At 38.1% G+C, this 26,750-nt stretch overlaps 1 protein-coding gene across 2 annotated transcripts in view; it reads left to right on the plus strand.

Annotated features, from left to right (window-relative positions):
• The window catches only part of PAPPA2 (pappalysin 2), a 271,505-nt gene that overhangs the window by 138,307 nt on the left and 106,448 nt on the right, over positions 1-26,750 (plus strand). For both annotated transcript variants that reach the window (XM_039219146.1, XM_039219147.1), the window contains 3 exons: positions 2,728-2,819; positions 6,672-6,862; positions 8,771-8,917. In XM_039219146.1, coding sequence (XP_039075077.1) covers positions 2,728-2,819; positions 6,672-6,862; positions 8,771-8,917 — 430 coding nt within the window. The remainder of the gene's footprint in view (positions 1-2,727; positions 2,820-6,671; positions 6,863-8,770; positions 8,918-26,750) is intronic.

Consider the following 26,750-nt stretch of genomic DNA (forward strand, 5'->3'; position numbering starts at 1 on the left):
CACCCAGGCGCCCCACTACTTTGCCTTCTTAACACACTGTGTTCCTTTTTCTGTTTCCCTTTTGTGACATCAGCCTAAGAGACTAATTCACTCTGGGTTGTCTGGGACTTTCCCAAATCTAGCACTGAAACTCCCATGTTCCACCAGTCACCCTGTATTAATCTGTCCTGAATGCTCCTCTAACCTAATATGTTCATTATATGGAACTGTGGCAATAAGAGGCCACTGGCCAGGCACTGTGATGTGTCTTAGATTCTGCATGCCAATAAGATAGCCTATTTTGAATTTCCCAGACTGGGTGAAAGTACATAGTATCCTGAAGCCCTAATTGTTCTGTAGCCTTTCTTGGGACCCCATTGCATTGGTTAACAATCACTGAACACCACTCATTTTCTCCATCTTCTAAAATCTTTATCCATTGGTCTAAGGCACACTTTGCCAATACCCAAACCTTGCTAGTTGGCTGCTACCTCTGCCTAACACAGTCTCAGCTTTGCATCTCCCTTCCTCCAGCTGCCTCTTTTGAAGTCTCTTGCCCACCAGTTAAGGTGTTCGAGGGGCTTGGTTACCATCACTACCCAGGCAGAACCTTCCTTGAACAAAACACTGCCCTCTGTGTCTCCCACCACACTTCTCTCATGGTGGCCACCTTGAGGCCCCAGGATGCCACATCTGCCTGGGAGTCTGGGGACAGGAAGGGCTGAAGAGCCATCTTCCCAACTTGTTCATGCATATTCTCTCTTGTGCCTTGAAACAGCTTCTCCTGAAGCACTATCTGCTTGGCTCCTGGGCCTCACAAGTTTCCTCATCCAAAATTCCTTTACCTTATATATTCCCTTTCTGTAAAGAGTCACAAATAGTTCCGCCATCCAGTGGTACGATATCTGTGAATTACATCTTTGTCTCAGCCAGAGAGAGGCAGGGCCTTCACTCCACGACCAGCAAGAAGGAGCCATGTATATTGTTTAACCCACCGTTTAAAACTTGAGGAATGTGTACATTCAATCTAAGGGGATCACAGTTCCCCAAGAAGTCATCCTGAGATGCTAGTTATAATATATTTTTGTCACACTGGATAACACCGCAGTAAGACCACCAAAGCAAACAGCATGGGGGCCCTGAACTTGTGAGCCACATTCATTTGGAAGCGATCATCTCAGTCTGTCCAGTATGGGACGTCCGTGCCACGTGTGCTGTGGAGGCTTTGAAATGTGGCAAGTGCAGCCAAGACACGGAATTTTATTTAATTTTAAGTAGTTTAAATTTAATTTGAAAAGTTGATTCCGTTCTCAGAAAACCTTTAAATATACTTGGAACAACTTGGTGAATCTACCTTTCCAACAATAGAGTTTATGAAATCTAAATACAGATCAAGTGTTTGGGCCCAGATGTGTTGTAAAGTGAAAAATGCACATCAGATTTCAAAGATGTAGGATACATTAAAGAATGTAACATGCTTTATTGATAATTTTTATAGCGATTACATACTGAAATGACAATATTTTGGATATATCGAGTTTGATGAAATGTATCATTAAAACTCATTTCACCTACTTCTTTTTTTAATGTGACTACTAGAAAATGAAAAATGATATATATGGTTCACATGTCTCTATTGGCCAGCAGTGCATGAGATGATACACAACACGCTGTGAAGAATTATGTTCCAAATAAGAAGGAAATTGAAGTTTCCTTAATTTCTTCAGTCATGTTATTTTTCATATCTGTTATCCTGTCTCCATTGACATCCTACCGTTTAACATATTATTATATAATTGCATTCATAGAATGGTTTTTATTCATATGAAAGCATTCTCATATCTAATTAGCTAATCTTTACTCCATCCCTGTGAGGAGGTACACTTTAAACAATGGTTAGAGCTGTTAGTTGGGTTCCTCATCTGAAAACATGTGAGCATGCCCAACTCTTTGTCTCCTTGAGTTATAATACGTGTCCCTTTTGGACATGGTGCAAAGTCAAGAAGGAAAAAATGGTAACCTTCCATCCATTTTACAGTGGCCACATCTGTGTTATCTGTTTTGTTTCTATAACATGCTGCCTGCAGCCCTCAGTCTAAACTAACTTTCCCACCCCAATCCACGTGAGTCACCAGCGGTGTCAGCTTTTCAGGTTCAAAACAAAACAATGCCATTTTTCTTCTCCCAGTATTTATTTCTCCCCTGCAATACATGATGGCTGCCACCAGGTGGTAGTAGGGAGCAAGCACCTGAGGGAGCCTTGGCTTTGTCCTGGACAGAGAGACCAGGCAGCAATCAGGCTTCTGAGTCTCTTGGTATATACAATAGGATATTTCAAGGTTACAAAATCCTAACTTTAACAGCAACTGCGCCTAGATAGAATAAAACAATGAAAACATAAAGAAATATCAGGTAGAAAAGAATAATAAACAGAACCACAAATAGACGGGAAGGTTTCCTCCTCACCAAACCAGCTGTTTTTGGGATTTCACTCATCATAGGGCTGGCAGGCCTTTTCTAGCTTCCTGCCATCTACCAGAAACCCCGGAAGGACCCTCGTGGGTCTCCTCAATGTTTCTGAGTCCTGGGCTGCTTTCTTCTGTAAGAGCATTCTCTTAGCTCCTGCTTTTCTCCAGCTTGCACTTTTAATGTGTAATGAGGGATTTTAACAATTTAAAATGAGAGTAATAAGCAAGAAAATGATTGTATGCCTGTGTGGATATAAGAATGTATGTTTTGACCTTCCAGGAGCCTGGGAGAAGAATGTGATGATGGGGACCTTCTGAGCGGAGATGGCTGCTCAAGGGCGTGCCAGCTGGAAGAAGGCTTCCACTGCGCAGGTGCGTGGGACAGCGCCACCTAGGCTCATGTCCTGTCTCTGCAGGCATCTCCGTGTCTTACTTCCATGAGCTTTTGATATCCTATGACATACAGCTGACTGATAACAACAATGATATTTGATGTGTCTCTTGTGTGCCAGGCAGGCACCAACTGTTTCACCTATAGTATCTCATTAAAATTTTTTAAAATGTTTATTTCTGAAAGAGAGAGAGACAGAGCATGAGCAGGGGAGGGGCAGAGAGAGGAGGAAACAGAATCCAGAGCAGGCTCTAGGCTCTGAGCTGTCAGCACAGAGCCTGCCGCAGGGCTCAAACCCACAAACCGTGAGATCATGACCTGAGCTGAAGTCACACGCTTAACTAACTTCGCCACCCAAGCACCCCACATATAGTATCTCATTTACTCCGGGCATGAACTATGAGGAAACTAATCTGAGGCACAGAGAGCTTAAATAACTTGCTTTCTCTTATACAGGATTTGAACAATGGAAGTGAGGCTCTAGAATCTAAATATAGGCCACCGGAGTTCACTGCCTCCTTGATTAATGTTACCAAGAATTGCTCTTGGGTCCTCATGTCTACCATCAAAACATCAACCAAGCAGCACAATCACAGAGCTTTTATACAAAAATCAGTTTAGGAAACATTCTAAGTTAAAGGGAGTACAAGGTATCTCTTGGTGGCTGTGTTTAATAGGTAAGATAATGACTGATAACAGGGGGTCTTAACACTGCTTAATCCTGGCGAATCATTAGTAATAAGTTATCACGAAGTGGCTTTGACTCTAGATTCTTGCCATGCAGGAAGACCATCTAGAACACTTCTCCCACTTCTGGTTAAAGATGTCATCAATGGCCTTCTTACATGTAGATTTTTTTTTAATTCCCATCTGTATACACTGCAGTGTTTCTGTGGAATGTAACCATTCACTAAAGTTTTTTTAGAGAGCAGAACTTTGAAAAATACTTTAACACCTCTAAATCTCAAGGTAAAGTAGGATATGATTATAATAATGTGAACTTAAAATGTTAAATACTGTACAGGACACATAAATGCTCCTGCTATCTAGAGTAGATTCATAAAATTATAGACTCTTAGGAGTCTTCCATCCATCCATCTAACAAAACATTGGCAGTGCCCACCATGTACCATGAGTCTGAGACCTGCTCCCTTCGTGTGTACAGTCTAACTGTGATTTGGAGTCCAGCTTCCTTCCCGTATAGAAATCTCTTCTGCCAGTTCTTAAGAGGCCTCTAGCTTCTGCTTATATACGTCTAGCAGTGAAGCACACATCTTGAAATGCACCTTTCTACTTAAGGATGGCTTTATCTGTTGTAAAATTCTTCTCTGCCTTTCCATTCGGAAACTAAGCCTCAGTGCATGATAGTGACTAATCCACAGGCGAACTGTGAGGCTCAGAAGAGCCAGCACTGGAGCCCAGCTTTGCTAATGCTTAATCAAGTGCTTTTTCCTTGCTATGAAACTACAGAGGATAATTTTTTCCCTGTTTTATTTGACTACCATTCAGATATTTGAAATGCCTCCCCATTATTCTCCTTTCCAATCCAAACATCCCCTCATGTGATTAGGTTTCCAGACCCTTTCCTATTTACCCCAACCTGGCATGTTTCATGTGGTCAATGCCCAGAAAGGAACTCAATACTCCAGATGTGGTCTGGCTGTACAGAATACACCGAACCGATTACCTCCTCTCTTCTGTATACAAGTATTTGTTAATGCTACCTCTGTTTGCAGTGTGTGTGTGTGTGTGTGTGTGTGTGTGTGTGTGTGTGTGTGGTAACATAATGGGCTCATTGAATGCACACACACACATTCAAGCACGCATATATTCTCTTAATGTCGTGTCTCCTCCAGTATATCTCAAGCCTCCTTTAACTTAACAGTACACCTTGCTTTGTTTCTAACACATTTGATTCCATAAAACGTGGCTCCTATTTCCTTAGCCTCCAAATCCAGCCAGACTAGGTCTAAATTAATTTAACTTTACAGGGTAGAGCTAAGATTATCTATCCCATGGTTAGACTTCTGTTTCACTGTATGATACGTGCGTAGTATGACTCAGCATCGAGTTATATTCCATTATTTCTCAAAAGATTAGGTATGAAGGGACCATTGTAAAATATAGTTTTTAAAAAATAGGTTGTTATTTTTCGATGGACTTGAAAAAAACAGAGGCAAACATTTTAAGTCCATGGTAAAAAAAAAATAGAAGAAGAAAGAAAAAATATTCACTGTTTATAAATAGAGAAAGAAGACATGTATATATACACATTATAAACTATATTATAAAGTATATTTATGTACACACATATAAAGATAAATGCAAACATACATATTAAATACACATATTTATGTACATAAATACATGATGTATAAATACGTATATATGCATATATACGACACAGAAAAATCATCATGGGAAAGTCATTCCAAATGCACATATATTGGCTTTGGGTTTGGGGGATGATTTGGGAAGGCCATGAGTTTGATGGAATGCAGGAGTTCAAATCCCCAAATAGGCTTAGAACCATGCCCTACAAACATTGGCTTATTCCTGGCAAGTAGAGACAGATTTACCACAGAAGGGTCTTAGACAGGAAGAAATTGTGACAGAAAATAATTAGCAGCTACATGTTGATGGGCCACTGAAAAATTACTTCAACATCCCTGTGGTCTTGCTGTGAAGAATTAAAAAAATAAGAATGGTATAGTAACAGTAAACTTCAGTAATGATGTTACTGAATGTGTATCTACATGTTGCTATGTTTCCAAATCTTGATCCTATCATCTTGTCCTATTATCTTAAATAGAAATAGAAGATTAGAATCATGCTACTAATGTTAATTGTCCTGCAGTTTGGTAGAAAATGGACTAGAACTCAGTAAGTGGCTTTCCACACTTGAAGAAAGCTAGTTTACATGTCTGTACTTGGTACTGTTCACTTAGGGGGAGATCCAACGAGCAAGTATGAAACTTGTCTAGGGAATATAAGCTCACCTCCTAACACTCCATTGGATTTTCTTACAGATTCGCTCCTCATTTGTTTGCTCTTGAAGGCAGTTCTTCTGCCTCAGCTTGATAGAGACCCCCTGCACCTGCCTTCTGTGAGCCTGGCTCCAATCCAAGCTCTACTACTTACATATCAAGGGACCTGTGGCAGAATGTTTCCTGTTTATGACACAAATAAAAAATGCACCCCCCCACATGGTTGTTGTAAGACTAAAAGAAAGAAGAGGAATGTAAGCCTTGAACACCCAGTGCCCATACTGTCCATTTCAGAGCAGTGACACAGTTAGTTGAAGAAACCCGATTCAGCCACAAAGAGTCATTGAAAACAAATCCCCAAAATACTTTAGTATTTCAAAAACCATGAAGGGGATCCAGGTACATAGCATATCATACCATTTCTTTAACTTCTCTTTCTTCTTTTACTTTCTGCTCTTACGTCCCCTCCTTCCCTCGTGATCTTGCTTAATGCCTTAAAATTTCTACCTCCAGCCTATGGATACTTTTCTCTCCTTAGACTTTATTCACAAATCCCACTACTTCCTATACCTTTTATTATGGAGATGGATTCTACTCCTCTCCCCATGAGAAAAAGTCCTTCTTCTTTAGGGAGGGGTGTGTGTGTGTGTGTGCGTGTGCGTGTGTGTGCTTGTGCATGCGCACATGCATGCACATGCATTCATTTTGTCTATATGTTTGGGGTGGGTGTTAGACTACCTGGCAACAACAGGATTTTCTTTTGTGGACTCAAGAAAAAATGTAGTGATTTCTCCATGACATCCCTAACAACACTTTTTGAAACATTATACAATATTTTTTTGGCAGGAGAGCCAAGCCTATGTTACATATATGAGGGAGACGGGATATGTGAGCCTTTTGAGAAGGAAACCAGCATCATAGACTGTGGCCTCTACACTCCCAAAGGATACCTGGATCAGTGGGCCACCCAAGCGTATTCCTCGCATGAAGACAAGAAATGTCCTGCTTCCTTGGTCACTGGAGAACCTCATTCCATGGTAAATCAAGCCCGAAGAATTGAGTGAAGGCTGAGAAGTTATAAAGGGCCTCTCAGATGCTTAGGAGGGCTTATGTTTCTTTCCTGTCCTTAACATCAAATGTAGTCCCTACTGAACTCCAAATAAGGTAACATTAAATGAAGAACTTCTAGACTAGCAATTAAATCTCGCCTCCCCCATCCCGCCACCACACCTGCCTTCCCCCACTTACCCTCACTAGTTTTCATCTAGGAACCTTTGGCCATTCAATCGCTGACTCCAAGGTATACAGAAGCTTTGCAAAATTAACCTCAGATGTACAAATATCAGAAATTACACTTGGGCTTTCTACATGGGAGAATTTATTTTACAAGAAGAAAAAGTAGTAAAGAGTCAGAATGCCTGGATTACAATATTGAATTCACTGATATTACTACCATTATTCTTAAATAAGTTTTGACAGGTCACTTAACCTCTCTGGGCCCCAATTTTCTCATATGTAAAATGGGTAATAGTAATAACTTTTGCACTTAGCTCAATGGCTTATTTTAAGGATCAAACGAAATTTAAAATATATTAAAGATCAAAGTATAACTTAAGGAATTATTATTGAAGGAATTCTAGAGCTAGTACTGAAAACAAATCCTTTGGTATACAATTTTCCATGAATATCCACCTAAATAAATAGGAGATCTGCCAAGGACTTCAAGGACTGACTTCTATGAATTAGAGTTGAATACTGAAAAGAAGATTAGGGCTTTGGATTTTGGGTACTATTCCAAATGCATCCATCGCCAACGAAACTCTTCCATTCATCATAACAATAAGCAATACCATTATTTCAATGGTAGTGAGATTTAGCTCTCTTTGGCCAGGATGCAATCATTGCATTTTATACCTCAGAAGACACCCCCCCGGAAAATTGAGAAACCAGCCAGGGGTTGTTGCTCTGGTTCAAGAAACTCCTCAAGGACCTAGGAATCTTCTAGATTCTAGCTCTTTCCATCCTTGGCTTGCATCTTTCTTCCTCCTATTCATAAGATGGCTCCGCCATTCATGAAGTCAGCATTTCAGGCAAGAAGATGGGGGAAGTTCACAGGAAATAGTTATATGCTAACCGATTCTTTCCCTTTTTATTGGGAAAAAGGTCATGGCTGCTTTTCTGGAAGTTTAACACTATAGACTTCCACCAACCTCTCATTGGTCACATCCAGGTCACTTCATCACCCTTCATTGTAAAGGTCTCTGAGGAGATGAGCACTTGTAAGATTTACTGCCACTTTACTTATTAAGAATCGGAGTTTCTTAATAAGTAAGGGGAAATTGATATGGGGAGGCAGCTAGCTGTGTCTGCCACACTTCTTCAGTGAAATCTGGCGTCTTTCTCAAGAGTTCTTGGTGTCCAGTGATAGGAAGCCAGGAAAGTTGGGAGATTCTGAGTTAGTAACAGCTCTCTGAAATGGCTTTTAGTCTAGCTTGTCTGCTGTAAGTAAAGTGAAAGAAATTTCCTGGTCTTTCTGTTCCCTGACTCCTTTACCTAGCGGAATACTCAGTGGTTCCCTGACTCAGTACCCTCACTCCTGGGACTGGTGGATCCTGCCCGGTAAGGATAGAACCCTCATCCTGGACAGACTTCTATGGCTAATTCTAGGAGAAGTTGCCTAAAATGTTCCAGGACTGTTCTTGGGGCAAGATATCTGGGTTGATGGTGGGCTGAGAGTTATCATATGTGTTTTTTCTACCCAGATAAATCCTATCTTGAGGTTAACAGAGCGCACTGAGACATCCTTCTACACAGAGAAAAGTTGCTAGTGTGATCATTAGGCACTCAGGAAGAGAGGAAGACTTTGGTTTTGAGCTACAGAGTTTCACTGTGTTTACTTTTCTCTCAGCTTCCACATTTAATTTTTGGTTGAAATTGCATTTCAGATGTGCACCTCATACCATCCAGATTTACCAGAGCATCGTCCTCTCACCGGATGGTTTCCCTGTGTCACCAATGGAAACAGACCTCTGGACAAAAGGAGTGAGCAGGCAGAAGGTAGCCTGGAGAGAGAGGAGGAGGTTTGGCTCAAAGTAAGTGACCCAAATGGGTTTTTTTGTGAAGGCTGTGGGTAGATTTTTGTGTGTGCGTGTGTGTGTGTGTGTGTGTGTGTGTGTGTGTGTGTGTAAAGTGATCTGTTGGGTTGGCTTGTCAGGAAATTTCCTCTTGTTTTTCTCAAAGTTTTTATATTTTGGGTTTATTTTTCACCACTTTTTGAATTTTGGGCTTCTTTCTTTGTAAGTCAGTCCATTTATCAAAGTGAAACAAACACACAGAAAAGTGCAAAAATCACAAATGCCCAGATCACTACGTTTTTAGAGTGAACATCCTCTCTAACCACCACACAGATCCAGACACAGAGCACTGACATCACCCCATAAACCTCTCTTATTCCCCCTCTCAGCGATTTTGCCACAGAGGTACCTGCTCCTTTTCATTCTATCACCATAGATTAGTTGTGCCTGTTTTTGAACTTTATGTGAAGAACTTTACCGTACGTACTCCTTGTGTCTTGTTCATTCTTACTCAACATTTCATTTGTGAGACTGCTGCTTCCTTTAGCAGTGGAGTTCATTCTCATTGCTGTGTAGCATTCCAGTGTATGAGCACACCACAACTTGTGGGTCCATATTGATGAACCTTTGGGTTATTTCCACTTGTTCTCTATGGTGTCACACATAGTTCTGCTATAAACAGTTCTGTACATTTCTTTTGGGGAACATATATAAACAGTTGGGTATATAGTAGATATTAGTAGATAATTCCAAAAAATCTTCCATAGTGGTTGTACTAATTTCTATTCCTGCCAGAGGCTTATGAGTATTCCAGATGCTTCACATTTTCATCAGTACTTGATATTTCAAGCATTAATTTTAGCCATTCTGTTGGGCACATAATGGCAGTATCCTTTCCATTGTGTCAGTTGCATTTACACATTGCCTAATGAATTTATTTGGTTGTCTTTTAAATATATATTGGCCATTTCTCTTCTCTTCTTTTCCCTTTTCTTTGTTCTCCTGGAGGGCGTATTCAAATCTTTTGCCCAGTTTTGCATTGGGTTGTCTGTCATTGTCTTCTTAATTTATGTGATTTCTTTACAATTTTCTGCTATGAATTAAAGCTGTCATAATTTCATACGCAACGAGTCCCTGAGAATACGCTATCTCCATTTAAAGAGCTTCTGGCTCTTTAAACTTAATATAATTGACAAATAGCTAAATATTTACCCTGTCCAGTGCTCCTCAGGCCTTTCTACCTTTCTATACTTTCCTCATTTTTATTTAGCTTGAGAAAAAAATCCCATTGTTTCTTTTTATGTGAGTGTGCTGGCAATGGATTCTTTCAGTTTTTGTGTGGCTGAAAATATCTTTATTTGACATTTATTTTCAAAGGGTATCTTTGCTCGGTATAGAATCTAAGTGGCCAGTTGTTTTTGTTCATCATCCTAAAGATGTTATTCCAGTGTCTTTTCACTTTCATGCTTTCTTTAGAGAGTTAGCTGTCCAACTGACATATACTACTTTGAAGGCAATGTCTTTTATACTCTGATGCTTTTAGTATAGTTTCTTTGTGTTTTGTCTTCAGCACTTTTAATATGATGTTCCAAGGCCTGTTTTTTCTTTGTATATATCAGGCTAAGGGTTTGTCAAGCTTTTTGAGTCTGTGACTTAATGTCTTACTTGCCCATTTACTCCCTCTTCTTTTTCTTGGACACAAGATATACATGCTTTAGATCTTTTTCCTGCATATCTTTTCTCCTTTTTCTTTTTTTCTACTTTTCTTCCCCTTTTTCTTCATGGTTCTTTATGGTCTGGTTATTTTATACTGATATATCTTCTGTTTTACTAATCACAACTTCGATTCCATTTAATAGGCTGTTAAACTGTTTATTAAATTATTAATTTCAGTTACTGTATTAATAATAATACATATACAGAAGGGCAATAATAATTAATAATTCTAGAATTATTTAACTTTTTCTATAGATTCTCATTTTGTTTGAAATTCTTTACCCTATAGTTTATTTTCAGGCAGAGAAGGACAAATATCATATGTTTGCACATATAGGAGGATAAGGAGGAACTTGACGGAGGAACAAGGGGGAGAAGAAGGGCGGAAATGGTGGGGGAAAGGGAGAGAGGCAAACCATGAGAGACTCTTGAATGCTGACAAAAACTGAGGACTGATGGATGTGGGGGGGAGGGGGGGATGGGCATAGAGGAGGACACTTATGGGGATGAGCACTGAGTGTTATGTGGAAACTAATTTGACAATAAACTGTTTGTAAAAAAAAAAAATAATAATTACAGCAAGGCATCTGGTGTAATCCAGGACCCTTTAGAGCAAAGAGATACATATAGTCCTTGTTTTTATAAGCAAAGTTACTATTAAAATTCTACTTCAAAAGCAAAAAAATATATATATATATTAATCACTATACTTGTAAAATCTGTGCCTGAGAATATGAATATCTTGGTGACTTGAGATCTGTTTACATTGACTGTTTCTTCTCTGTATTTTAGTTCATTTAGTCTCAACTACTTTCACACTGAATAATGTTTTAACTAAATATTATCGTAGAGATTGTGGCTAATGATATATTCTTTTCAAGATCTTTTATTTTTTTTTTTTAACATGTAATAAGATTTGGGAAAGAACATCTTAATCCAATCACCAATTAAGATGACTCAACTTCCTGGGGCCCCTGGGTGGCTTAGTCTGTTAAGTGTCCAACTTCGGCTCAGGTCATGATCTCACAGTTTGTGAGTTTGAGCCCCGTGTCGGGCTCTGTGCTGACAGCTCAGAGCCTGGAGCCTGTGCTGACAGCTCAGAGCCTGGAGCCTGCTTTGGATTCTGTGTCTCCCCCTCTGCCCTTCTCCTGCTTGCACTCTGTCTCTCTCTCTCTCTCAAAAGTAAATAAACATTAAAAATTCTAAAAAAATATATGACTCAAATTTCTGTATTAGTGAGCCCTGATATATTTCTTTTTTCCTAAGGCCTAGCTTTTTAGGGGTCTCAAATAAAAGCTTGGGTTAGGCCCCCCACCTTGATAGTCTCTGAAGTATAACTTCTATCTCCCTAGCAGTATGTGTCTGCTAAAAACTGCTTAGCTTTTGGCCTGTCACCCACCAATTCCTGCCTAGTTTCTTATCCTCATATTCTGCAGAGCTTAGAGTTAGAAAATACCTCAGTGGCAAAAGTGGCACAGAATGTGAGGTTCCTTTCAGTGTGGTTTCTTGCTTTTCAAGTCTCTTCAGTCCTGACTGCTGTGGTTGCTGTTACATGTTTTCAAACTTTTTTCTTTTTGGGGCATCGGTTGGGCGTCCAACTTCAGCTCAGGACATGATCTCGTGGTTTGTGGGTTCGAACCCCCATGTCGGGCTCTGTGCTGACAGCTCAGAGCCTGGCGCCTGCTTCAGATTCTGTGCCTCCCTCTCTCTCTGCCCCTCCCCTGCTCATTCTCTCTCTCTCAAAAATAAATAAACATTAAAATTTTTTAAAAATTCTTTTTACTTTATTTACATTTTATAATTATTCTTGACCAGGAGTGTTTGTTCTATTATAAGCTATTTCCTCACAGCTAGAAGCAGAAGTCTCCAAGTGGAATTCTTTTAATGTATGTCAGTTAACTACAGTATAGATTTTATATTTTAGGTGTGTACCCTGTTCTTAGTACAAGTGATGTAGGGGAAATAGTCCTTATATAAGAAAAAAAAACCACGAATATATTTGGAAGTTAATATATCAAACCTATTAATAAAATTTAGTTTTTACAAATCCACGTAATACCAAATAAATTAGGAAGTGATTTCTAAAAATAAGCTCATTGGAGATTTTCCCCCCAAGTTTTCTGAGGACTATAGGATTTCTGACTCTATTATTTTTTTAATTTACTTTGATTGATTTGATATACATATACGATTTGTATTTAGTGGATCAGAGACAAATTTATTGCACAGTGAGAAACAACTGTACTGAAAAACATTAGCTTTGAAAATAACTTTCCACAATCTTTCATTTACTAAAATGCTACTTGCCCAACAAATTTCTCAGTTTAGTACTCATTTACTGAGGTAACTTGTCTCTCTTAGTTTTCCTTGGTTTTATCTAATCTCAAACCAATACACCAAATGTAAGAAATTTCTTTTACATGACATAAAATGCAAATTTTTATCATTTATAATAATAAGCACATTTTAAAACCCACTATCATTTACAAAGTGCATTCTCACATGCTTTTTCATTTGATTCGCACAATAGTTATGAGTTCAGGGAAAGTAGTTGTTTTCCTATTTTATAGATGAGGAAAATAAGAATCAGTCTCAAAGTGCTTTTTTAAAATCACTCAAGAATAAAATGGAAAAACTGAAGATCAAACTCATGCCTCTTGACTCTGATCGCATGTTTATTCTTCTCTACTATGCTGCCTCATGCAGTCAGCATGCATTATGCACCTGTGATATGCCAAACCCAGAATTAAACACATGAGAATATGACATGAGCAAGAAAACAAATTAAAACATATGTGGAATTGGAAGGAAAGGCTTCTTGTCTTCTTTTGTTGTATTTCTTCTACATTCTTCAATGACAGTGTATCCATGGACCTAGTTCATAGGATTTATTAAGTGCATATTGTAACTCTAGGTGCCACTGGGGGTTAGAGAAAGAAACAGAGGGAATGATTCCTTCCAGAAAGTGCTTTGAGTCTCAACAATCAGACAACAAAGGAAGCAATTTGAAAAGGAGACATCCAATAAATATTTGTTATTTGGTTACATAGGGAGCCCATCAACATAGGCAAAATCATATGTTCATGTTTATTTTCGTGGCTGTTCTCAAATGCCCCTAATTTGGAATGGTCTCACTCAGGCTGGACTGGTTAGCAATCCTAACAGAAAGTAGTTAGGTATTTTAAATATAGTATGCTTATATAGTATTTTCAATATGCTATTTAAAACATCAGTTATAAATTATGGACCCTTGCTGGAAACCTTTGCTATGTGATGCCTTTGCTATGTAAAACCTAAACCATTATTTCCTTCTTTTCTTTGTTTGGGTTCAACCAGCCAAACACTACATATGAATCTTCAACAAAAACTGCATTACATATTTAATTGATTGGATTTCAAAGAGTCTGTGATACCAGACACTGGCTGGGGGGGAGGGGGGTGGGGCGTGGGAGGGGGGGTGGTTGAGAAACACATTTATTGAGATTTGCTCTGTTCCAGGTATCTTGTTGTTAATTCTCATACAAGTTGTCTATCAGAGACATGATTTTCCTCATTTTAAAAATGATTATCTGAAAACTCAGAGATGCTAAACATTTGAGATAACATAGCTAAGAGAGACACAGAGAGATAAGGTTCAAATTCAGATCCAGCTTATCCCAAAACTCCATGGTCCTTCCTCTCTGCCAGGAAACATTTCCTATAAAGAGCAAAATAATAAATATTCTAGGGTTTGTGGGCCATGAAGTCTCTGTTACAACTAAATACTGCAACTAAATGAGAGCAGCCATAGACAGTATGTAAATAAACAAGCAGAGCTGTGTTCTAATAAAATTATATTTATGAACACTGAAATTTCAATTCATGTAATTTTCACATTATTCACATTGTCTTTCTTTGATTTTTTTTCGACCATTGGAAAATGCAAGAAACATTCTTAGCTCACAGGCTGTACAAAGCCAGGCAGCGGGTCAGATCTGGCCCATGGGTTATAGCGTGCTCACCTTCGCTCCATATCATGTGTCCAGTTCATACTAAAGATACTGATAGACATTTGCTTATTTCCACATCATAACAGTGCCAATTTTAATTCTACTCCATAAACATTGCCTAAAATGAACAAAATATTACACCGTAGAGGAGTTCAAAGCTGAATGAGTCACCATCTTGACTCTTAAGGTACATAAGCTGCATGAGCAGTGTATTCAAATATTCTAGAAGACAAAATGTCGTCAGTCATATGGTACAGACACAGTAAAGTACAAAACAGACTCAAAAGGACCTGGTGACTGGACATAGAGAGATAGAGATAAACCTTGTCTCATTGAATTCCATCATTTATCCCATCTTCCACACTCCTCTAAACACACACGCACAAGCACACACACACACACACACACACATGCACATTCTAGGCCTTAATCATTTTAGTCATAACAGAGTGCTTTCAGTACTGGAGCACTCCCAAGGTTTTCATATCTCCATAACCTTTCAGGTAGGGAACTCCTGTTTTTCTTTCCCTGTAAATGCTTTCTCTGTTTTATCTCTCTAAGAAATATGTATTCATCTTCTAAGAGTTAGCTCAAGGATTATTTCTTTTATAAAGTCTGGCCTTTTCCGAACCTCTTTCCCAAGCCCCTCTTAGCATAATTGAGAACTTCTTCTGTGCGCTTCCTAAGTAGACTCTTCTCTCATAGTATTCATATACTTTCCTCTTCTCCTTTCTCCCTCTCCATCTGATGAATTCTAAGGATCTTGTGGGCAGAAACCATGTATAGTCATGGTTTTATGTCGAACACTGAGCATAGAGCTTCCCCGTTGTAATCTTCAAAATGTTTGGTGATTGCTTGAATGAATAATGCCTTTCGGCCTTGGCAATTGGGAGCATAACGATAATATAGTAACACTCCCTTATCCGTATTTTCACTTTTGCAGTTTCCATTACTGTGGTCAACTGCGGTTGAAAAGCAGATGACCCCTCTCTGACAAATCATTACAATGTCAATAGTAGCCTAACACTATGTCACAATGCCTGGGTCATTCACCTCACTTCATCTCCTCATTTTATTATCTCACACCATCACAAGAAGAGGTGCAATGTTACGCTGAGAGTTAATCATATAATTTTTATTATAGTATGTTATTACAATTGTTCTGTTTTATTATGTGTTATTGTTAATCTCTTACTGTGCCTAATTTATAAATTAAATGTCATCATAGGTATGATGTATAGGAAAAGACATAGTATAAATACAGGGTTTGGTACTTTCTGCAGTTTCAGGCATCCCCTGGGGGTCCACAGGAATGTGTCCCCATGACTAGGGGGAGGCTATTTATGACATAACACAGAGGTGGGTGAATGGGACTGTGGGCTAAGCCAGATTGAGAGGGGAGGTGACAGAGGGGAGAAACAGAGGCAGACTACCTCTTCCTCTAAAACCTTATAAAACATGGGCTATAGTTTGAGTGAAAACCACATCAAAATAAATTCAAAGATGGGGGAATGTTGGATCATCTTTGGTTGTGGCAGGTTGGAGCCTCTAGGAATAAATTCTGAGGTGGGATTTAGGTGCTTGCGTCATCAGCACATATATGAAAATTGAGATGGAACTTAGTGTGCCGGATGTGTAGAAAGGAGCAGCCTGGGTACCAACATCTGTATGTTGGTATAATATGGCTGTAAGGTCCTTACACTATGGATAGTAATATTATTTGAGTGTAGATTGTAGTCAGTTAGACATACATATTATCATCTTCAGAACAATCTTTTAAAAATACATATATACACAAAGATTAATACAGTGATAAAATAACTTGATTCACTCATAAGGGGGCAGGAAAAGAGGAACTAAGAAACAACAAATAAAAAACAAATATCAAGATGGCAGACTTAAAACTAAGTATATTCTTAATTACGTTAAATTCAAATTGCCTAATAAGCCTTGTAAAAAGCAGAGGTTGTCAGTCTACATAACATGGAAAGAATTACATACTATTTATGAAAACATACTTTAGTTTTTAAAATTTTTAATGTATATTTTTGAGAGAGAGAGTGTGAGCAGGGATGAGGGAGGAGCAGAGAGAGAGGGAGACACAGAAATGAAAGCAGGATCCAGGCTGAGCTTTCAGCACAGATTCCCAAAACAGGGCTTGAACTCACGAACTATGAGATCATGACCTGAGCTAAAGTCAGAGATTTAACCGACTGAGCCACCCAGGCGACCTGAAAACACACTTTAAATATAAAGACATGCAGAATGAAAGTAAAAGTGAAAAATTATATATCATGTGAACTCTAAGCATAAGAAAATGTCTGTGCTATGTTAATATCTGACAAAATAGAGTGTTACTGGAGGTAAATAGGGATATTTTATAATGATAAATGGGTCAACTTATCAGAAATACTGAACCATATTAATTGTTATGAAATTGAATCACCTAAGGACAGAGCCTCAAAAGAAATGAATTAAAAGTTGATAACTAATAGACAAATAGCCAAATCCATAATAATAAGTGGATATTTTTTATAATTTCTCTCTCTAAGTCATTGATGTAACAAGTAGACAAAAAATCAGAACAAGTATATAAGATTTGAAAATCATTATCAGGTATCTTGATCTACTTGACATTTGTAGAAACGCTACACTCAACAACTGCAGAATGCATGTGGTACGTTCACCAAGATAGGCTATCTACTAGACTATAAAACAAATAATACATTTGTAATGATTGCAGTCACACAGAGTACATCCTCTGACCTTAACAGGATGAAATTCGAAATGAATAACAATATGTCTAAGACATCTGCAATTTTTTGGTAATCAAGCAGTATATTTCTAAATAATCCATAGGTCAAAGAAGGTTTTCTGGGGAAAATTAGAAAATATTTTGAGCTGAATGATGATGAGGCAACATTTCAAAATGTATGGGATATGATTAAAATAGTACTTCCAGGGAGATTTACAGCTTTACATGTCTTTATTTGGAAAATAAATATAAAATCAATGATCAAAGTTTCCACCTAAATTAGGAAAAGATCAAGTTAAAGTCAAAGTAAAAAATGTGAAGGAGCTAACAGAGAAGAGCAGAAATCAGGAAAGTAGCAAAAACTCCTACATCACTGTTGTTATTTTACTTTCTCTGGAAATAGCAGCCAGTGCTAGACTGTGAATTTTATACTTTTTGAAATATAAAAGAAATGAAGCATAAAATACAAAAGGAAGAAATAAAATTCAAATTATTTTCTCAGAAATTAAGTTGATATCTGAAAAGAGGAAACAACCTGAAAATTATTTCATTTAGTATCATAGTTTAGTACAAAATTAAGATGAAAGCAAATATGCTAATTTTTAAATAGCAATCAAGGAGAAAAGATGATTAAAGAAAATAGCTTCTTTATAATAGCAGTGAAGGGAGTAAAATATCTAGGAATAAATGTTAAAAAAAAAGGAAATGGAAAGATCTCTATGAAGACACATGAAAGCTTGAATAAACGAAGAGGCACAAACTGATCTTGTATAGAAAGACTCAATATCATATGAAGGTCAGTTCTCCCTATGTCCCAAACTTTGCAGAATCTCAATAAAAATTCTAACAAAATACTTTTAAAGAATGACAAAGTTGATTTTAATAGTTTTATGGAAATTCTACAAAAGTTTAGTGATGATGAGGCCTGACTCTGTCAAACATCAAAATATACCATAAAGTGATAATGGTTAAAATATCAACAAATAGACAAATCAGTGGAACAGGATGGCTCAGAAATACACTGAAATGGAGAGACATATATGTAGACATGTGGACTTGAAATTAAAATTACTACTTTCAAGACAGATGAAAATAGTATATCTGTTTCCACTTGTCCTTGCACAAACTTAATATTATCTACTGACCTAAACTGAGTAACTCTGATGTGAACAAAGTGATATTTCATTGTTATATTGTGTATTTTTCTCTGATTATTAGTGAGGTAGACCATCCCTTTACAAAAATAGTTATCAGGCATTTAGTATTCCTCTTCTATTAATTGTAATGTAGATAAATCTAGTAGTTTTATGGCAAAAATAGTTTTTACTTTCCTATTTTACAGTTTTGCCTTTTGAAGTTTAGCGTTTAACCTATTGAAATGTGTCTTTGTATTTAGAATAAGTAGGGTTCCACTTTGTTTCTCCTATATATGATAAAACAATTTCTAATCTCAACCATTCAAACATTCTGTCCTTGCCCCTGATAATCTGCAGTGCCACGTTAATTATATACTAGTTTCTGGAATAGACTTTACTACATAAACATAACTGGTAGGGCATGTCCTGCCTTCTTCCACTTTTTTGCACATTTAAACAAATTGAGTTAGCTATTCATTATTCATGATCCCTTATTTCCATATCAATTTTAGAATAAGCCTTAGATTCTTCTGCTTCTTGAAAAACATACTGGTATATGTGGCCAAACTTAATCAAATACTTGATTTGTGTCAATTGATAGGATCATATAATTTTTCTTGTTTGATCTATCATTACGTTGAATCCTATTGATAGGATTTTTTTAAAGATATCAAGTCATTTTTGCCTTTGTGGCGTGAACCTGCTTGCTTATTATGTATTAGATCTTAAATATGGTCTTGGATTTTATTGGTTAATCTTTTGCTTTGGATTTTTGCATTTGTATTTATACAAGGAATTGGTTTATCTATTCCTCTTTTAGATGTTCAGATTACACAAGCCTCATAAAATTGATTGATCAACTTTCCCTCTTGTATTTTCTGAAACCACCTGTATAAAATAAGGATTATCTGTTCCTTCAAAATTAACCCACCTGGAAAACCAATTGGGTTTCGGGTTTTTCTTGAGGAAAGATTTATATGTTTGTCATTTAACCTCTTTTGATTTTTATTAATATGGTCAATTTCTCCTTTCCAATTTTGGACTCTGGGAGATTTCCATACATTTACTAATTTCTTCTACATATTCAGATGTCATGCTGATAGTTGTTCATAATGTATTTTTATTTTTTCTCATCTCTATCTTAGGTATAGTTACCACTCCCTTTATATTGTATGTTTTTAAGCCTTCTGATTTCTCCTCTTCTCTCTTTTGATGACTCATGTCTGGGTTTCTTCAAAGAACAATTTCTACTTTTGTTCATTTTTCTCTTTATTCTAGTCATGGTTCTCCAAGTCATGGATTTCTGTCTTTATCTTTATTGTTTCCTCTCTTCCTGTTACTCTGGATTCATACTGATGTTCCTGTTTATCTTCTTGAGTCAAACACTTAGATAATTTGTTTTCACTGTTCCATAATTTTTCCAAGTACTGCTTTGATTTTAGCCAATAAATGTTGACATATAGGGCTTTCATCGTTGGTCTACCCTAAGTATTTTGTAATCACTCATAACATCTTTTTAAAATCATGGATTCTTAATAGCATTTTATTTGTTTGTTTCTAGCATGGAGTTTTCAAGGGATAACAATCTTAATGGTGCCAGATCTGTCATTATTCAAGTTTTTTTTTCTTCCTCTCTTGGCCCTACATTTTATTAGGAAACGCTTAAAGAATGAGCCTTTATTCATTCAGAAATTAAGGACCAGTCTTTATTAGAAATGTGTGCTCTCTATTCGCTGGTCCAAAAAGTGTCTACCACTCTTCCCATTTCTTCTTTCTCTATTTCTCTTTATATACGAACACCTACAAAATCTTTTCTTCTTCTTTTCTTTTTGTTTTATTTATCTGCTCTTCTTTCTTTTATTTCTTCATTTTTTTGAAATTGTGCATTCTTACATCTTGCCAACTTTGACTTTTTGAAAAAAAAGTATTTCATAAACAATGAAGAAATTTTTAGTATAAGTAGATCCTATGCCATGTTCAAGGCATAATTATGCAAAAGAAATTCTTTATTGTTTCTCTGATATTCAAATTTAAGTGAGCTTGTTTGTTTGTTTTTGCTAAATTTGGCAACACTTTTTTTTCTAAATTTGGCAGCACTTTTTTTTTATTTAATCAGTTGAATACTAATCCTCTATTTAGAGTTGACCTCAAGCATCCAGAAAACTGTCCAGATTTCATAATTTAGCAAAAAAGAAGAGCTCATATATAGAAAGCACCAAGTCTAATCATTACTTTGGATTCTTTGACTTTTTGTTCATAGGAAAGTGGATTGATCTCTTTGTTAAAGCCTATTGACTTTATCTAGAATTTTAATAATATTAATTTTCTGAATTTTCAATCTGCTATAGAGATGGAGCAACAAATTAGTAGAGAAGATAGAAACTGGGAGAAGACCTATACTCAGAGGAACAGTATTATAAGTCCTATTTTTATTATTAATCCTTATATAAATCATACAGCCTTCTTGGACATCAGTTTCCTTAGCATTAAAATGAGGTATTTGGGGGCACCTGGGTGGCTCAGTCAGTTGAGCATTCAACTCTTGATTTCGGCTCAGGTCATGATCTCATGGTTGGTGAATTCAAGACCCACATCCATGCTGACAGTGCAGGACCTGCTTGGGATTCTCTGTCTTTCTCTCTCTCTCTGTCTCTCTCTCTCTCTCTCTGTCTCTGTCTCTCTCTCTTTCTCTCCCCCTCTCCGTCTCTGCCCCTTCCCTGCATACTTTCTCTCTCTTTCTTTCTCTCTCTCTCCCGCCTTCCCCCCCAATCTGTCTGTCTCAAAATAAATAAATAAACTTTTTAAATGAGGTATTGGACTAGATGATTCCTTCCAGTCTCTATTTTAATTTAAGCTTGATGGTGAACTTAAAAAAGAATGAGATAATAAACATGAATAATAGAAGAATTACAGTCATAGGCTACCAAATGCTCAGGACAAAGATAAATATATTTGCTGATACTTTTAGAGCTTTGCTACTCAAAATGTGGCCACCATCCAGAAGCATCAGCACCACTTGAGAAGTAGGTAGGAATGCAGAACCGCAGCTCTACTAAATTAGAATTGGCATTTTAAAACAAGACCCTCCAGCAATCTGTGGGTACATTAAAGTTTAAAGAGCACTGCCTTAAAGGGTTGTTATCTTGGCATCCAGGAAAATAATTGATGTTCAAAATGATGCCTCCAATTTACCAAGTAAAAGTTAAGCTAAGTACAGGATTCCCCAGTGAAGAGGGTAGGAGCATTTATAATAGGTATTGGAATTATTTCTGTACAAATCTCTGACATTTCTAAACAGTTCTAGCCTTTCAAAAGAAAATCTGTTTAGAAAATCAATCTGTGGATCCCTACATTCCCTGGGAATCCTGCAAAAGCAAGGGTGGCTATATATACATGATTTTCATTTCCGTCAAAAACTAGCCTAATGCACTGAAAGAGGAACTCCGTCTCCCCGTGGCTCAACAGTTTATCTCTAGAGGGGAAACCACCCATTTTTCACTGTCCTATCTGACTGCTACTTCTGTAACTTTTCAGTGATTTGGCTTGGAAGCCTTTTCAGACCCTCGACACAGCATCTTATCCAACTCTAAGTTTCATTAGTAATTGGGATGGCAGTTTTTCTCAGCCGGGTGTGGGGAAGCTTGCCTGGCTCTTTGGTGCATGCCTTCATCCTTTCACTTATGTATTCTTATTCCCAGGAGAAGCTTCTCCATCTCTGTTCCATAATACTTTCCCTCATTCTCAGAGTTTGTCTTATGTAGTGTGTGCCTAGGATTCAGAGTGGTGAAGATTTGCTGCAAGTTTATCGAGAACTTTCCCCAAGATCAACACTTGTTGGGGGGAGTAGTGAGAGAGGAGGGCTGTGAGACAGCCACGTGACAGCGTCAGCATGCCACATGGAGCTGGAATGGCCCCCAGAGTTCTTCTGTCCACTTCTATCCACCCCTCACCCCTATAAGAAGGCCACTGGACATGGTTTTCTCACTCTCTTCTCCCTTTCCAGAGAAGTGGCATGAGTTAGTGGTATCTTTCTTCCTCGGAGGGCAGTTTCCAGAAGGAGACTTTGCTGTGGGCTGAGTGCTCAGTCATGAAGGGGATGGTTTCATAGTATCTCCCAGATTTCACAGTGGACCCCCACACCGGTGTCTGCTGCAGATTTGGTTTCCCTCTTTCTGAGCCCCCTTCTTAGTTGCACAGGCTCTTCTAACATAGAGTCTCTGCCGATTTAGCCCTGCTGTCTAAAATCACAGATGAGGAAATGCTGTTAGAAGGAAGTGAGACAACAAGCTGATTCTGATCTGAGTCCTGCCACTGACTTGCTGAGTCACACATTTTCAAATGTCTCCCCCTCGATGGTGGGGGGTCATAATGCTGTTCCCTCTTCATCTCACAAAATGACGAATTGACTTCACTCTTCTGAAAAGAGAACCATGTAAACCCATAGTATTTACAGCTGTACTTGTACTGTGAAGGAATATAATATAGGAAGTCAGCCAAGTTTTGACCAAAGCAAGGGAGACAGGCTTGAATGTGGGAAGGAAGTCAAACCAGGTTCAAAACTACTTTCCCATTTTGATTCCCATCATCAAGTATGGAGACCATTGAGACAGCCCAGTGGCAAGATTCCAGTTGCCTCACAGCCTCCCTTCCACTGTTAGATTTGGATGTCCAGTAAGAGCCCCCGAAACTGTGAGAACTGATCTCTCTGCCCTGTCAAATTTCTGAAGTCTACAGAGATAGCAATATTATTAGGGTGGGTCATATGATATTGCCAATATTTGATAATTTTTCACCTACAAAAAAGACATATGGTTCAACCAATAGTGCAAACACATTTTATTTATTTAAAAAATTTTTATAATGTTTATTTTTGAGAGAGAGAGAGAGAGAGACAGAGTGTGAGTGGGGGAGGTGCATAGAGAGAGGGAAACAAAGAATCTGAAACAGTATCCGGGCTCTGAGCTGTCAGCACAGAGCCCGATATGGGGCTCAAACCCATAAGACCCATAAACCCATAAACCATGAGATCATGACCTGAGCTGAAGCTGGACGCTAAACCAACTGAGCCACCCAGGCGCCCCAATAGTGCAAGAATTCTTAATCTGATTTCCGTTGACCCCTAATTGGGCTACAAATGGCTTTTAAAGGGTTCTTGTGGCTTTCAGAAATTGTAAGAAACTTTTATGCCTAAGTGTTTGTGTGACTTCATTTTGGGGGAAAATGATGTTTTCCCCATTTTTGTCAATGAGTGTCAACACATTTTCTAAGGAGTTTGTGACTTCCTGCTCACCCCAAATTTAGAGGCATTGGGTAGTCAAAAGAATGCAGAACTTGAAGTTGGGGAAACCCAATTTCCTACCTCTAGCTTTTAGCTAGAGGAAGTCACTTATGTTCCTCAGAACCCACTTTCCACTTCTATGATATAACTTTTGTATCCTGGAGATATTATGGCACAAAATCTCCAATCGGAATAAAAACCTGAGGGACTTTATGGAGGCTCCAGCAGAGCATGTGAGCATGCTTGGCAAGCTGCGAACTGCTATACAAAGAGAATGTGGTGTCTGCATACTTTCTCCTGTTCAAGGGCCTCCCCTTTCTCTCTGGAATCAGGATGTGCCCTAGAGGACAGAGAAAGGAAAGGCACAGAAAAAATAACAACCCAGTAACTAACCAAAAACATTTAAAAACCTCAGCAAGGATTCTTTTCAAGTTTGTGGTACAGTTTCAGGGTCCGCTATCCAGTGACCGCCACAAAGGATGACCTGGAAGTTGAAACGCTTGGCTTGGGAGGATTCCTGAGTGTGTCTGTACCCAGTAGGCAGATGGAAGAGGGGTTTCTGAAGCCCAAACAGTGCTTCTCTAGGGAAACATTCTTTCAATCTTGCCCTCACAAGTGGCCAGAAGTGAGATCCAGGAGTTAATGTGAAGGCTTTGGATGAAAAAGCCATTGGGTTTGATGGACTGGCTTTCCACATCTGTATGTGACTCAGTATCTGTCTGTCTGTCTCTCCAGTCTGTTTCTTTAGTTCAATATTTAGGCAGTCCCTCTGTTTTGAAACCATCCCTCAGTCCTGAGGATACCTTGCTCTTCTAAAAAGATTCTGCCTCCTTTCTAACATCGAGCTATAGTTTTTCTTCATAAGAGCCAAGTTCAGATTAATCTTATCTTGCAAATGTAATGCACGAATGCAATCTCCTTGTTAAAACAGATCAGAAAATATTATGGATGAAGCTAATAATCACCTTGACCTCTTAGCATCTTGGATTTTTCTCTTGGGGCATGACTGGGGCTCATTTCAGATCTGGATAGTTCTCTGGGAGGTGCATTTGCTGCTCTTTATCCTGAAGGGGAAGCTGTTCACATAACGTGTTTGGTGTGGTGATTAAAGAAGTGTCACACTATCCTGGCAAAAGTGGTATGGGGGTAGAATAAGGAAAGCCTCATGTTGCCCGAGTATCTGTCCCAGCCGATACCTAGCTTTTACAGCTGGGAACATAAAACTTGTTATGTATTTTGTATAAAGTGAAAATAATGTGGACTATAATACTATATTAAAATAGCTGTGATCTAGCTGTGGAAAAAGCAACTTTTAAAAATATCATCTGGCTTGGTTGTTTGGGTGGCTGACTTCTGCTCAGGTCGTGATCACACAGCTCGTGAGTGAGTTTGAGCCCTATGTCAGACTCTGTGCTGACAGCTCAGAGCCTGGATCCTGCTTCAGATTATGTGTCTCCCTCTCTCTCTCTGCCCCTTCCCAGCTTATGCTCTGTCTCTCCCTCTCAAAAGTAAATAAACATTAAAAAATTTTTAAAATATCATCTTTAAAAATGTTTTTAATGTTTTTTATTTATTTCTGAGAGAGAGAAAGACAGTGTGAGCAGGGGAGGGTCAGGGAGAGAGGGAGATACAGAATCTGAGGCAGGCTCCAGGCTCTGAACTAGCTAGCTGTCAGCACAGAGCCTGATACAGGGCTAGAACCCATGAACCATGAGATCATGACCTGAGCCAAAGTCGGATGCTTAACTGACTAAGCCACCCAGGCGCCCCTAAATATCACTTTTGATGCTTAACATCACTCATCATCAAGGAGAGGCAAATCAAAAACACAGTGAAGTTCCCTGTCATTCCCCCTGTCAGAATAGCTGTAGTCAAAAAGACAAGAAATAACAAGTATTGATGAGGATGTGGAGAAAAAGGAACCCTCGTGCCCACTGTGGAAAATAGTATGGAGATACCTCAAAAAATTAAAAACAGAAACATCATACACTCCAGTAATTCCACTACTAGATATTTTCCCAAAGAAAATGAAAACACCAATTCAAAAAGATATATGCACCCCTATGTTTATGGTAGCATTATTTAAAATAGCCAAGATATGGAAGCATACTAAGTGTCCACGGATAGATGAATGGATAAAGAAGATGCGGTATATAAATACAATGGAATGTTACTCAGCCATCAAAAAGAATGAGATCTTGCCTTTGCAACAACATGGGTGGACCTAGAGGGTTTAATGCTAAGGGAAATGAGCCAGTCAGAGTAAGACAAATACCATATGGAATTTAAGAAATAAAATAAATAAGCAAAGGAAAAAAGGAGGCAAACTAGAAAACCAGATTCTTCAATGCAGAGAACAAACAGGTTGTTGCCAAAGGGGCAGTAGGTGGGGGATGGGTGAAATAGATAAAGGGGATTAAAAGGTACAAACTTCCAGTTACTAAACAAATAAGTCACAGCGATGAAAAGTACAGCATAGGAAATACAGTCCATAAGATTGTGAAAATGTTGTTTGGTGACAGATAATGACTGCATTTATTTTGGTGAGCACACATTGTTCAATCATGTGCTGTATGCTTGAAACTAATGTAACACTGTATGTTAATTATAATTAACATCAATGAAAATAATCATCTTTGTTGAAATAAGGAAAACACTATTCTAATTATACTGTCAGTTTTAGAAGTCTCTTTGTCTACATGTATGTATAGCAAAAGCAGGTTTTTGATAGACACATATTGAACTGAATTTCTGAAAAGTCTGTTGAAAGAGTTATGTATATAAGATGTATTTTTCATGGATTCCATTTACAGAGATATACTCTATACCAAAAGCCTTGGATATCACCAGTGTCTATAGAAGTAGAACCTGGAATACCAATTCACAGGTCTACACCCGCCAATTTAAAATAGCATATATGAAATCTTTCAGCCTGTGGGTTTTGGAAAAGCATAATTCTCCATGCACCAGAGTTCAT

This window comes from Hyaena hyaena, unplaced genomic scaffold (assembly GCF_003009895.1).
Source record: "Hyaena hyaena isolate Hyena2069 unplaced genomic scaffold, ASM300989v1 scaffold_793, whole genome shotgun sequence".
Lineage (NCBI taxonomy): Eukaryota > Metazoa > Chordata > Mammalia > Carnivora > Hyaenidae > Hyaena > Hyaena hyaena.